The sequence below is a fragment of the Coregonus clupeaformis genome, chromosome 26 (genome assembly GCF_020615455.1).
Source record: "Coregonus clupeaformis isolate EN_2021a chromosome 26, ASM2061545v1, whole genome shotgun sequence".
Taxonomy (NCBI): Eukaryota; Metazoa; Chordata; class Actinopteri; order Salmoniformes; family Salmonidae; genus Coregonus; species Coregonus clupeaformis.
In genome coordinates, this window is record NC_059217.1 from 9,766,575 (window position 1) to 9,779,175 (window position 12,601).

The 12,601-nt window shown below is 45.6% G+C and overlaps 1 protein-coding gene across 1 annotated transcript in view; it reads left to right on the forward strand.

Moving 5' to 3' along the window:
- LOC121540446 (VWFA and cache domain-containing protein 1) overlaps nucleotides 1-12,601 on the forward strand; it is an 89,264-nt gene that overhangs the window by 36,496 nt on the left and 40,167 nt on the right. Inside the window, exon 3 of the mRNA XM_041849317.2 lies at nucleotides 8,487-8,635. Within this exon, the coding sequence (XP_041705251.1) occupies nucleotides 8,487-8,635 (149 nt within the window). The remainder of the gene's footprint in view (nucleotides 1-8,486; nucleotides 8,636-12,601) is intronic.

Genomic DNA, 12,601 nt, shown 5'->3' on the forward strand with positions numbered 1-12,601 from the left:
TTATTAAAATTCTACAGCTGCCGTCACATTGGCTTTGAAGTTCTTTTTCTGTTTTTCACTCCTCGACTCCATTCTCTCCCCCATTCTCGCATGCACTACACAGTGTCAGTGCAGTAAGGCTTCACTCTGACAATTTGATGCTGGAATAAAAACATGGCTCCTCTACCTGTACTCTAATGCAGTATTAAAGACTGAAATAATGTCATTTTATCTGCCCTCTCCCATTGTTGGCAATAAAGAGGCTACATTAGAATCCTAGATCTGTTTAAATAAACTTTATTAATCCCCTGGAGCAATTCAGAAAGGCAAAGTCCACTGTGCCCAGCCCAGTGTGTTGAGAGCACCGTAATATACTGTGGGCTCCAAAAGTACAATGACTGAGGTTAAAGTGCGGACTGTCACTTATATGTATTAAAGTAGTTAAACGTTTAGTATTTGCGCTATGTACGAAAGTGTGTGTATATATTTGTATATATATGTACAGTGCTATGAAAAAGTATTTGCCCCCTTTCTAATTTTCTCTACTTTTGTGTATTTGTGATACTGAATGTTATCAGATCTTCAACCAAAACCTAATATTAGATAAAGGGAACATAAGTGAACAAATAACACAACAATTACATATTTATTTCATAAACAAAGTTATGCAACACCCAATTCCCCTGTGTGAAAAAGTAATTGCCCCCTTACACTCAATAACTGGTTGTGCCACCTTTAGCTGCAATGACTCCAACCAAATGCTTCCTGTAGTTGTTGATCAGTCTCTCACGTCGCTGTGGAGGAATTTTGGCCCACTCTTCCATGCAGAACTGCTTTAACTCAGTGAAGTTGTGGGTTTTCAAGCATGAACTGCTCGTTTCAAGTCTTGCCACAACATCTCAATTGGGATTAGGTCTGGACTTTGACTAGGCCATTCCAAAACTTCCAATTTGTTGCTTTTTAGCTATTTTCATGTAGACTTGATTGTGTGTTTTGGATCATTGTCTTGCTGCATGACCCAGCTGCGCTTCAGCTTCAGCTCACAGACCTACCATTAAAATTATATATGTGTATGTACACTGCTCAAAAAAATAAAGGGAACACTTAAACAACACATCCTAGATCTGAATGAATGAAATAATCTTATTAAATACTTTTTTCTTTACATAGTTGAATGTGCTGACAACAAAATCACACAAATTATCAATGGAAATCAAATGTATCAACCCATGGAGGTCTGGATTTGGAGTCACCCTCAAAATTAAAGTGGAAAACCACACTACAGGCTGATCCAACTTTGATGTAATGTCCTTAAAACAAGTCAAAATGAGGCTCAGTAGTGTGTGTGTGGCCTCCACGTGCCTGTATGACCACCCTACAACGCCTGGGCATGCTCCTGATGAGGTGGCGGATGGTCTCCTGAGGGATCTCCTCCCAGACCTGGACTAAAGCATCCGCCAACTCCTGGACAGTCTGGTGCAACGTGGCGTTGGTGGATGGAGCGAGACGTGATGTCCCAGATGTGCTCAATTGGATTCAGGTCTGGGGAACGGGTGGGCCAGTCCATAGCATCAATGCCTTCCTCTTTTAGGAACTGCTGACACACTCCAGCCACATGAGGTCTAGCATTGTCTTGCATTAGGAGGAACCCAGGGCCAACCGCACCAGCATATGGGGTCTGAGGATCTCATCTCGGTACCTAATGGCAGTCAGGCTACCTCCGGTGAGCACATGGAGGGCTGTGCGGCCCCCCAAAGAAATGCCACCCCACACCATGACTGACCCACCGCCAAACCGGTCATGCTGGAGGATGTTGCAGGCAGCAGAACGTTCTCCACGGCGTCTCCAGACTCTGTCACATCTGTCACATGAGCTCAGTGTGAACCTGCTTTCATCTGTGAAGAGCACAGGGCGCCAGTGGCGAATTTGCCAATCTTGGTGTTCTCTGGCAAATGCCAAACGTCCTGCACGGTGTTGGGCTGTAAGCACAACCCCCACCTGTGGACGTCGGGCCCTCATACCACCCTCATGGAGTCTGTTTCTGACTGTTTGAGCAGACACATGCACATTTGTGGCCTGCTGCAGGTAATTTTGCAGGGCTCTGGCAGTGCTCCTCCTGCTCCTCCTTGCACAAAGGCGGAGGTAGCAGTCCTGCTGCTGGGTTGTTGCCCTCCTACGGCCTCCTCCACGTCTCCTGATGTACTGGCCTGTCTCCTGGTAGCGCCTCCATGCTCTGGACACTACGCTGACAGACACAGCAAACCTTCTTGCCACAGCTCGCATTGATGTGCCATCCTGGATGAGCTGCACTACCTGAGCCACTTGTGTGGGTTGTAGACTCTGTCTCATGCTACCACTAGAGTGAAAGCACCGCCAGCATTCAAAAGTGACCAAAACATCAGCCAGGAAGCATAGGAACTGAGAAGTGGTCTGTGGTCACCACCTGCAGAACCACTTCTTTATTGCTAATTGCCTATAATTTCCACCTGTTGTCTATTCCATTTGCACAACAGCATGTGAAATGTATTGTCAATCAGTGTTGCTTCCTAAGTGGACAGTTTGATTTCACAGAAGTGTGATTGACTTGGAGTTACATTGTGTTGTTTAAGTGTTCCCTTTATTTTTTTGAGCTGTGTGTGTGTGTGTGGTATGTATGTATGTATGTATGTATGTATGTATGTATGTATGTGTGTGTGTGTGTGTGTTCTTATGGGTCTGGTTACCGTTGGCAGACCAAATAAGCTGGCACTGTTAGCTTACTGCCCATTCCCATTCCTCCACTGCAGTGGTCGGTGATGTTTCCACTGCATGGTTTGGTAGACTGGCTACTACTATTCCCACTGGCTCAGTATAATATACAGTGCAGTGGTTGGTTCTGGATCAGTTTAATCAATAGGAGGTCATTTGATACACTTTCTTACTCTCTGTTTCTGTCCCACAGCTACTGCTCTCATTCATCTAATCCATGCTCATTAGTTAGAGGGAGAGAGGTGAAGGTTTATTTCTGATCGTTTCCAAAACCTATGAAGATGTCCAGTGAAAGCAGATATGCAATTTGTTGACACTACAACACAGTAAATATTTGGATACACATTCTCCTGAATGCTAGTCAATAAAAACGTCTGTTAAATTCACTGCTCTGTTTAGCTTGTTTTCAGCAGGTCCTTTCATTGGGAACTGTTGGAAGCACTCTCCTATTGTTACAGCACCAACAGTCCAAGAATAAAGTTCTATATGGGCGCTAACTTGGCAGCCATTCTAAAACCTGGCCTAACTCTCTCTCTCTATATATGGCTCTGGTAGTATCCATCTGTAGACTGCATAGGTTACCACTCCTTGTGTGTGGACATTTAGTAACAGTATGTTTTTATTTCAAAGGTTCCAGAAACCATGCTAACGCAACCGGCCAGTAGATACCTCGGTTGATTAGAATGTTTTCTGTCTTGTCCGTTTCCTTGGAGGTAGGCTGGAGACTTTTCCATGTAGCAGTCTTCAGTTTTTTGTTATTTTCTTCAAAGAATGTTTCTTAACCTGTTTGAATTCATAAAAAATATTGACATGAAGTACGATAGCAATTGCATGCCTCTAAGCCTCCTGACAATTTAGCATTACTAAGACCAGACGGTGCCAGCCCTGGCATTGCTGGCATGGTTCTCCCTGGGTAGGAGGCAGGAGGGAAATGACACTTTGGCACCATGGCAGCCAAACAGCACCAATTAGAGTTGAATCCACAGTGGGGAGGAAGCCGAAAGAAAAAAGACTGACAGAAAGACAGGCAGAGAGACAGAGCCTGGCTTTGAGACTGGCTCCCCTTCTACCTCCCTCTCATTACTCAGCCAGGAGAGGAGCAGGGAGAGGACATCTGCCACTGAAAAATGACGTAGGCTGGCCCTCGCCACTCATCCCAAAACGTTTAAAGTGTAATGAACATGATGGTAGATGTTTATTTGGGTTAGGAGGTGTTTTTACGGTAATTGTATAGTGCAGGTTACTGCTCTCTTCCCCGAGAGCCGTGGAAGGAAGTTGTGTGTTATCAGGAAATGAATCTCAGACCAAAATGAAGAGGGGGTCTTTGAAGAGCCCACTCGGACTGAGCCAGACAGTGGAGTGGACATTTCCTATTAGAACTCCTCAGCGTTATTGTCTATTGTTTGGTCCTCTGGGGAGATGAGATGGACTCAGCAAAGCGAGAGAGACGGCAGACGATGGCAGCTAGCCTAAGGTCAAAACGGCCTGTAGATGGACGCATTGTTGTATGTACGTGTGTGGTAGCCAGTCTAATAGCCCCCAGGGACTCAGGAGACTAGAGGTGGAGGCAGTGGTCTGACGGTGACATTTATGTAAAAGGCCAGTCGGGGCTAGTGGAGGGGTTTCTGTGTTTTCTATTCAGTTCCATGGAATGACCTTGATGGGCTATTTATTCTCTAACATTCTCCCAGTCTACCCTGGTACTGACACAGGTCACAGCTCTCCTCCCTAACCCAGACCTAGCCGTAACCGTCCTGAACCAGAGCCACACAATAATACTGCATGGTCTGGGACTGGCTGGGCAGGGCCCAATATGTGTTATAGTGAAGGTGGGAGGAGTGAGCGGTGAGACCGGGGTAGGCGGGAGGGTGGTTGGGATTTGTGGGTACAGAGGTGGCAGGTAGGGGAGGGAGGGTGGTTTTGGCTACGGAAAAGTAGTCCTAATTCTAAACCTGTGCCTTGCAGGACTTTGGTTTCTAGTTCCTCTGGACTCATGAATGGGTATTTCTCAGTCTTACCCCCACTGTGCTGTGGCTAGGGCTGTGAAGGCACTCGGACAGCTCAACAGTGATTGAGACACACCTAATAGAGAGTCCACATTGGGGCTAATTGCTGTGTGAGCGTGCTGTTCCGGCCCAGTCTGTGAGGGGGTGTACAGTATGTCGGAGAGTGTCCCAAATTGCAACGTACTACCTACATAGTGCACTACTTTTGACCATAGCCCTATGGGCCCTTGTCAAAAGTAGTGCACTGTATAGGGAATAGGGTGCCATTTGGGACCCGTGTATCGGGTGGCTGTGTAATTCAGGGTGATGCAGCTGGCCCTGTATAATGCCATAATAGGAGCAGCGGCTGGGCTGTCGGATTAATAGGAATAGCGACTGGCTGATTAGGTGTAGCGCGGTCAATGGGTCACAGCACATTTCCCTGTTCCTGGCCTGGGCCAGGGCTGTGTTGGCAGGCATGCCTCATTATGGGATGTGGACAGACATGGAGACTGGTTGCAGTAGTAGAGACTGGTTGCGGTAGAAGCGGTTCTTCCAAGTTCTTTTTTTCTCCAGGCAGTGAGTGAATGTAGTGACTTGATGCAATTTGAGTCACTACATTGGCTTGCGAAAGTATTCACCCCCCTTGGCATTTTTCCTATTTTGGGGGTTTGTACAGTAGGCTTTGAAGATGCAAAATATTTTTTGGTGTGAAACAAACAAGAAATAAGACAAAAAAAACAGAACTTGAGCGTGCATAACTACATCAATACTTTGTAGAGCCACCTTTTGCAGCAATTACAGCTGCAAGTCTTTTGGGGTATGTCTCTACAAGCTTGGCACATCTAGCCACTGGGATTTTTGCCCGTTCTTCAAGGCAAAACTGCTCCAGCTCCTTCAAGTTGGATGGGTTCCGCTGGTGTACAGCAATCTTTAAGTCATACCACAGATTCTCAATTGGATTGAGGTCTGGGCTTTGACTAGGCCATTCCAAGACATTTAAATGTTTCCCCTTAAACCACTCCAGTGTTGTTTTAGCAGTATGCTTAGGGTCCTTGTCCTGCTGGAAGGTGAACCTCCGTTCCAGTCTCAAATCTCTGGAAGACTGAAACAGGTTTCCCTCAAGAATTTCCCATGTATTTAGCGCCATCCATCATTCCTTCAATTCTGACCAGTTTCCCAGTCCCTGCCGATGGAAAAACATCCCGACGTGATGGTGTTCTCGGGGTGATTAGAGGTGTTGGGTTTGCGCCAGACATAGCGTTTTCCTTGATGGCCAAAAAGCTCAATTTCATCTGACCAGAGTACCTTCTTCCATATGTTTGGGGAGTTTCCCACATGCCTTATGGCGAACAGCAAACGTGTTTGCTTATTTATTTCTTTAAGCAATGGCTTTTTTCTGGCCACTCTTCCGTAAAGCCCAGCTCTGTGGCGTGTGTATGGCTTAAAGTGGTCCTATGGACAGATACTCCAATCTCCGATGTGGAGCTTTGCAGCTCCTTCAGGGTTATCTTTGGTCTCTTTGTTGCCTCTCTTATTAATGCCCTCCTTGCCTGGTCGGTGAGTTTTGGTGGGCGGCCCTCTCTTGGCAGGTTTGTTGTGGTGCCATATTCTTTCCATTTTTTAATAATGGATTTAATGGTGCTCCGTGGGATGTTGAATTGTTTTATAACCCAACCCTGATCTGTACTTCTCCATAACTTTGTCCCTGACCTTGTTGGAGAGCTCCTTGGTCTTCATGGTGCCGCTTGCTTGGTGGTGCCCCTTGCTTAGTAGTGTTGCAGACTCTGGGGCCTTTCAGAAAAGGTGTGTAAATATACTGAGATCATGTGACAGATCATGTGACACTTAGATTGCACACAGGTGGACTTTATTTAACTAATTATGTGACTTCTGAAGGTAATTGGTTGCACCAGATCTTATTTAGGGGATTCATAGCAAAGGGGATGAATACATATGCACGCACCACTTTTACGTTATTTATCTTTTAGAGTTTTTTTAAACAAGTTTTTTTTTTCTCCATTTCACTTCACCAATTTGGACTATTTTGTGTATGTCCATTACATGAAATCCAAATAAAAATCTATTTAAATTACAGGTTGTAATGCAACAAAATAGGAAAAACGCCAATTGGGATGAATACTTTTGCAAGGCACTGTATGTTCTGAGTTTGTGAGTTATCAGTGCTTGTTTGTGTTAGGTTCGAAATTATCTTATCCTATGCAGGCTATGTAGCCTGTGCTTGAATGCATGGGAGTGGGTGTGAGTTGCCACGGTCCCGTAGGTTCTAACTAGGTTGGTTCTCTGTGGGGTTTTTCCTTGGCTCCAGAGTAGGAACAGGAACCTGTTGTGAGGAGCTGCTAGTGCGCTGGTTATTAGTGTCCCCCAGGTGGGAACCCTTTTTGAGTGAGGCTCAGAGATGCGTGCAGTCAGCCATAACTCCCCTTCTGAGAGCTGTAATGTATGCCTAGCGTTAGCTGACACACTAACACAGGACAGACTGGGGCCATAGGGGCCTAGTCAGGGCCAACACTAACCAACACGATTCAATTATCTGCCCCTTTTTTAAGGAACTACATTTTCCTTTCGAGTGATTCCTTACGAAACCAAGACAAAAAAAGACCATGGGGATTTTCACAATTTAATCCATAGAATGGTCTTTTGGGGGAAGGATTGTTTACATATATTTGACATTTGTATCTAAAAGCATTTATGACATTTTGGCCTTACCCAGGCCGCCTTTAAGACTCCATAATGTTTCATCTGTAGGTGCTACAAAGCAAAAATTGGTGTCATATGAAGCTGTACTGCTTGCTCTGTAATATGACTAGTATTTTTATTTAATACGTTTGGGGGTGTTGGAGGGCCAAGAGACCAGAAGTGGCAGAACGGAGTGCTCAGGTTGGGATTTAGGGTTTGAGCATAGCCTGAAGGTAAGGCAGGGGTAGTTCCCCTTGCTGCTCCGTAGGCAAGCACCAGTTTGAGATAAAGGGAGTTCCATGTGATCATGGCTCTATTCAGCGTTTCCCAAACTCGGTCCTCGGGACCCCAAAGGGTGCACGTTTTGGTTTTTGCCCTAACACCACAGCTGATTCAAATGATCAAAGCTTGATGATTATTTGAGTCAATGGTGTAGTGCCAGGGCAAAAACCAAAATGTGTACCCCTTGGTGTACGTTGCCTTGAATTCGTTTTGGGTTTGGGGACTGTAAAGAGACCCCTGGTGGCATGTCTGTAGGTGTAAGTATGTCTGTCAGAGCTATATGTAAGTTGAATCATGGTCTTTTTTTGTCCTGGTTTCGTGAGGAATCACTCTTTTTCTTTTCTTTTTGGTTTGCATACATTTGACTGTGTAATGCAGGTTTATTCATCATGATTTCTTCTTAAGGTTGACAGCTTTCACACAGAGTCTGGTTCTGAGGTCTTTGATGTTGTTCTCAGCTCTTTGCCTTGGTAATTCAACCAGAATGTATGAGGACTTGATGTGTGTTATACGGGCCTTGCTCAAATCGGAATAAAGACGAGTAGCCTATCTGACTGCGTTTAGACCTAGGCCTAAAGAATGTGAGGGTACTCATACGTGCTTCAACCCAGCTTGAATAAAAGGGAATAGATACTCAACAAAAACATAATCGTATTAATCGTGTGACTGTGTGTGTGTGTGAGTGCTATTGTGTTTTCCATTAGTAATTCCACCATGATAAGGAGAACCTTATGTATGATGTGTGCTATACAGAATATATCTAACTGTGTGTGTGTGTGTGATTGGTTGTAGCTTGCGAAGAAGATCCGTGAGAAGTTTAACCGCTACCTGGATGTGGTGAACAGGAACAAGCAGGTGGTAGAGGCATCCTACACAGCCCACCTGACGTCCCCCCTCACCGCCATCCAGGACTGCTGCACCATCCCCCCCTCCATGATGGAGTGAGTATATACACACACACACACACAACCCCTTACCCCTTTCCTCTGTTTACATGTATTTTAATCCTTTCTAACAACAGTCATCTCCATGTGTGCAAAATCTGCAAATAGAATTGACATTTTAGTCATTTAGCAGACGCTCTTATCCAGAGCGACTTACAGGAGTAATTAGGGTTAAGTGCCTTGCTCAAGGGCACATCGACAGATTTTTCACCTAATCGGCGCATGGATTCAAACCAGCAACCTTTCATTCACACATGCATGAGCAGCAGTGGTGGGATGATCTCCACTGCGCTGCTCGGCGGCCATTTAAATCTCACAGACAGATGTTTATGGGTAATGGAGTTGTCTGAAGGCCTATTTCCACCAATCTCCCACTACAGCAGGAGCAAACGCACCTCAAACGAGCGAGAGAGAGAGCGCTACTTTCAACCCTAATCTCTACAGCTCCAGCTGTCTACGTCCCGCTCTCTCTCTCCCTCTCTTCCTCTCTTTTTCTGCTTCTCCCTCCCTCTATCTCTCAGTCCTAATGTAGTTTTGATGGTGTTTTCTATCTCTCTGAAGTTTCTCCACTGACTTATCTGGAGTTGAAGGGTCTGTCTCTGCTTCTCCCACAATCAGTCTGGCTCCGCTCCAGTATAATACCTGTGGAATTTAATCTGAATTGAGTCCAGTCCAGGCTTTTCTCTCACACACTTATTCTGGAGGAGAGAGAGAGAGCTGGGGTGGACTGAGTGCGAAGAAGATGATATAAGATGATGGGGTGTGGAGGGAGGCACAAAATTGAGGCTCACTTCTGAGGGCTGTCTGATAGCAGGGCATCGCTCCTACAACTTCAAAGGATCCCACTAGGAAAAAGCTGACAGCTCTCACTTTGAGAAAGTTCATTTGGGAGCATGACCGTTTGGAGGAGTGCAGAATAACCTTTCCTCTCCCAAGGCTCACCCAGTCCCAGCCAGGGAAAGTTAAAGAGCCATACATCTAATCTGTGCCAGTGCAATACCATAGGGCCTGTTTTCAGACTAACTCAGTGCCGTGCTGGACCCTCCAGAGAGGCTGGTGCCAGACCCACGCGTCCTTCAGTGGGCTTAAAGTCAGCTGCTGCTGCCTGCTCCTGTGTCAGATGGCGGATCATAGCTGGCGGTGTCAGGTGGTTCACAGGATTTCCCATGTCACTCAGCCATCACGCGACCACTGGTGTCAGCTAGCCCATAGGCCACCACACACACACCACGCTGCAATGCTTTCATCAGTGTTTGGTCTGGGGGCCAGGTTCCCGGTCTCTCCAATCAATGCCTGAAAATAGCATGCGTTTCGGTTTTAGTGACTGATCTTCAGGTACCAGCTAGATCATTTTGAGGTGTGGATGACAAGATCCATTGGCACGTCTGATAATTCATCATAGCCATTCATTCCTGTCTCCAGTGTAAGCTAGCTGAGTGTAGTGTACATGGAGGTAAAGCTGCCGTAACTGTCACTACTACCGCAGCGCTGTCCCCAGCGCCAGTCAGTACAGATACACACACACCTCCTCCACACACAATGTAGGCCTATACACTGACTATACAAAACATTAAGAACACTTGCTCTTTCCATGACATACTGTAAACTGACCAGGTGAAAGCTATGTTCCTTTATTGATGTCACTTGTTCAATCAGTGTAGATGAAGGGGAGGAGACAGGTTAAAGAACGATTTTTAAGCCTTGAGACAATTGAGACATGGATTGTGTGTGTGTGAGCCATTCATTGGGTGAATGGGCAAGAAACAATATTTAAGTGACTTTTGAAATGGGGTATGGTAGTAGGTGCCAGGCGCAACGGTTTGTGTCAAGAACTGCAACGCTGCTGGGTTTTTCAAGCTCAGCAGTTTCTCGTGTGTATCAAGAACGACCCACCACCCAAAGGACATCCAGCCAACATGACACAACTGTGGGAAGCATTGGAGTCAACATGGACCAGCATCCCTGTGGAACGCCTTCGACACCTTGTAGAGTCCATGCACTGACGAATTGAGGCTGTTCTGAGGGCAAAAGGTTGGGGTGGAGATAAGAACAGGCGTTTAGCTGGCCAGCTGCGTGTTTAGATAATGGCAGGGGTTATACAGGGTTGTATTCTTATAATGGGTATTCCTTCCAGGTTGTCATTTACTACTACTACTACTGGAGGAAAGCCTGTAGTCCACCCAACCATTTCTGCTGTTCTTGTCTGGCTACAGTCTCCAGTGAGGTGGTACAGTAGGGATGCTTGAGGGATAATATGAGGACACACTACTTACTGTGCATTGTTATGACTTTATAGTCAATGGGATAGGAAATGGCTGCAAAATGGTACAACTATTCAATGTTTGGATTTTGTTTTATTCCTAGAATTGCCCACTGGTGACTGTTGAGCCCCTCTCCTCTGGCTGTGTTGTGTTGATCCTGCACTGATCTCTGTGAGGGAGAGCCAGAGCTGGGCTCTGGTCTGAGCTGAGATCAGGGATGTGGGGTCTGCTTGGTTTTCCGTTTGCTCTGAGTGAACTAATGAAGCTTCTGTTTGAGCGTGAGGTAGCGTGAGAGAGAGGGGTGAGAAAAGAGGAGAGAGTGGCTTAACAGGCTTTAAACCCTTGGCTGATAGGAGCCCTCTCTCTCTCTCTGACCAAATGCTTCTGTCCATATCGAGAGACCTTCCTCCCCCCTCACTCCCTGCTCCTCCGCTCCCCAAATCCCCATTGAGCCCCCCTCTTAGCCTCCCCGACGGCTACACTAATGAAACGCAGTGCTATGTGCACTGATAGATTAAAAGAGGGAGCAGGCCTGGGAGAGGAGGGCTTGGGAAAGGGGGGCGTTGGGTTGCTTTCTCTCGGCAGGGCTATAGCAATACTGTAACTCACTGTGGAGATGTAGAACACTCTTGGAGAAAAAAAAATATCCGTATTCCTTACGGTCAAATTGAATGCTGTAGCACAGCAAGATCTTTAGAAGCAGTAGTGCATACTGGCATCATACTGTAATACAATCAAGTATTTCAATGTTCGTCATGCTAAACTCTCTATAACAGCACTACAGACTTTCAATACAATGGTTTGGTTGATTCAGTACCAATGGTTCTAAATCAAACGTTACATATAGGGCTCCATTGTCAGGAGCGTGTAGAAGATGTCTGTCAAACAGCGCAGTGCTCTAGTACCAATACTATCTGCAGTATTCCTGTATCTCCCTGATATCTCCCTGATCGAGGCAAGGAGAACTCCTCCCCGTGGGATATTTAAATAAAGCATAGCAACCCCTTCATTATTGAACATTATGCAGGCAGGGGCCTCGTCATAAACCAGCTAAAGCTTCAAGTAATGGAAGAGCAGTATTATGTAGGTCTACGTGGTTCTGGTGTAAGGAAATGCTCTGTATGATCTGTGCAGCTTCAGGGGTTATTTCAAATATATATATATATATATATATATATATATATATATATATATATATATATATATATATATATATATATATATATATATATATATATTAGCCCTTTTAAAAGCAGGGATGTTTTTCAAGACCCTCATTTGCATGTTGAATCCAAATCAGGGCTGGAAAGTTTTCCTTCTTGCTCATTCCCCTTTCTCTCTCGCTTTACTCTATCTCTCCCTACTCCCCATCTCTCATCCATTCTCTCTCCATCTATCCCTCTCTCCTGCGCCACTCTCGTTCTCCTGGTTTTGATGTCAAATTCAAAGCGCTTGCAAATGTATTTTTTATCCGGCACATTTGCTTAGCCACCACATGTAAAGTGTGTTGAAGTAAAATAATAATGGAAGAAGCCTAATGGGAATTTAATGTCTGAAGTTCAAAGCAGCTGCTACATCAGAGCAGCTGTCAATCAAATACACTCCCCCCTCTCTCCCCATCCCTCTATCAGCTCTTCATTAGTGAAGCTGAGACACTCTGGAAGCTAGCTGCTATGAGATGGGCTCCTATGACTGCATGGAG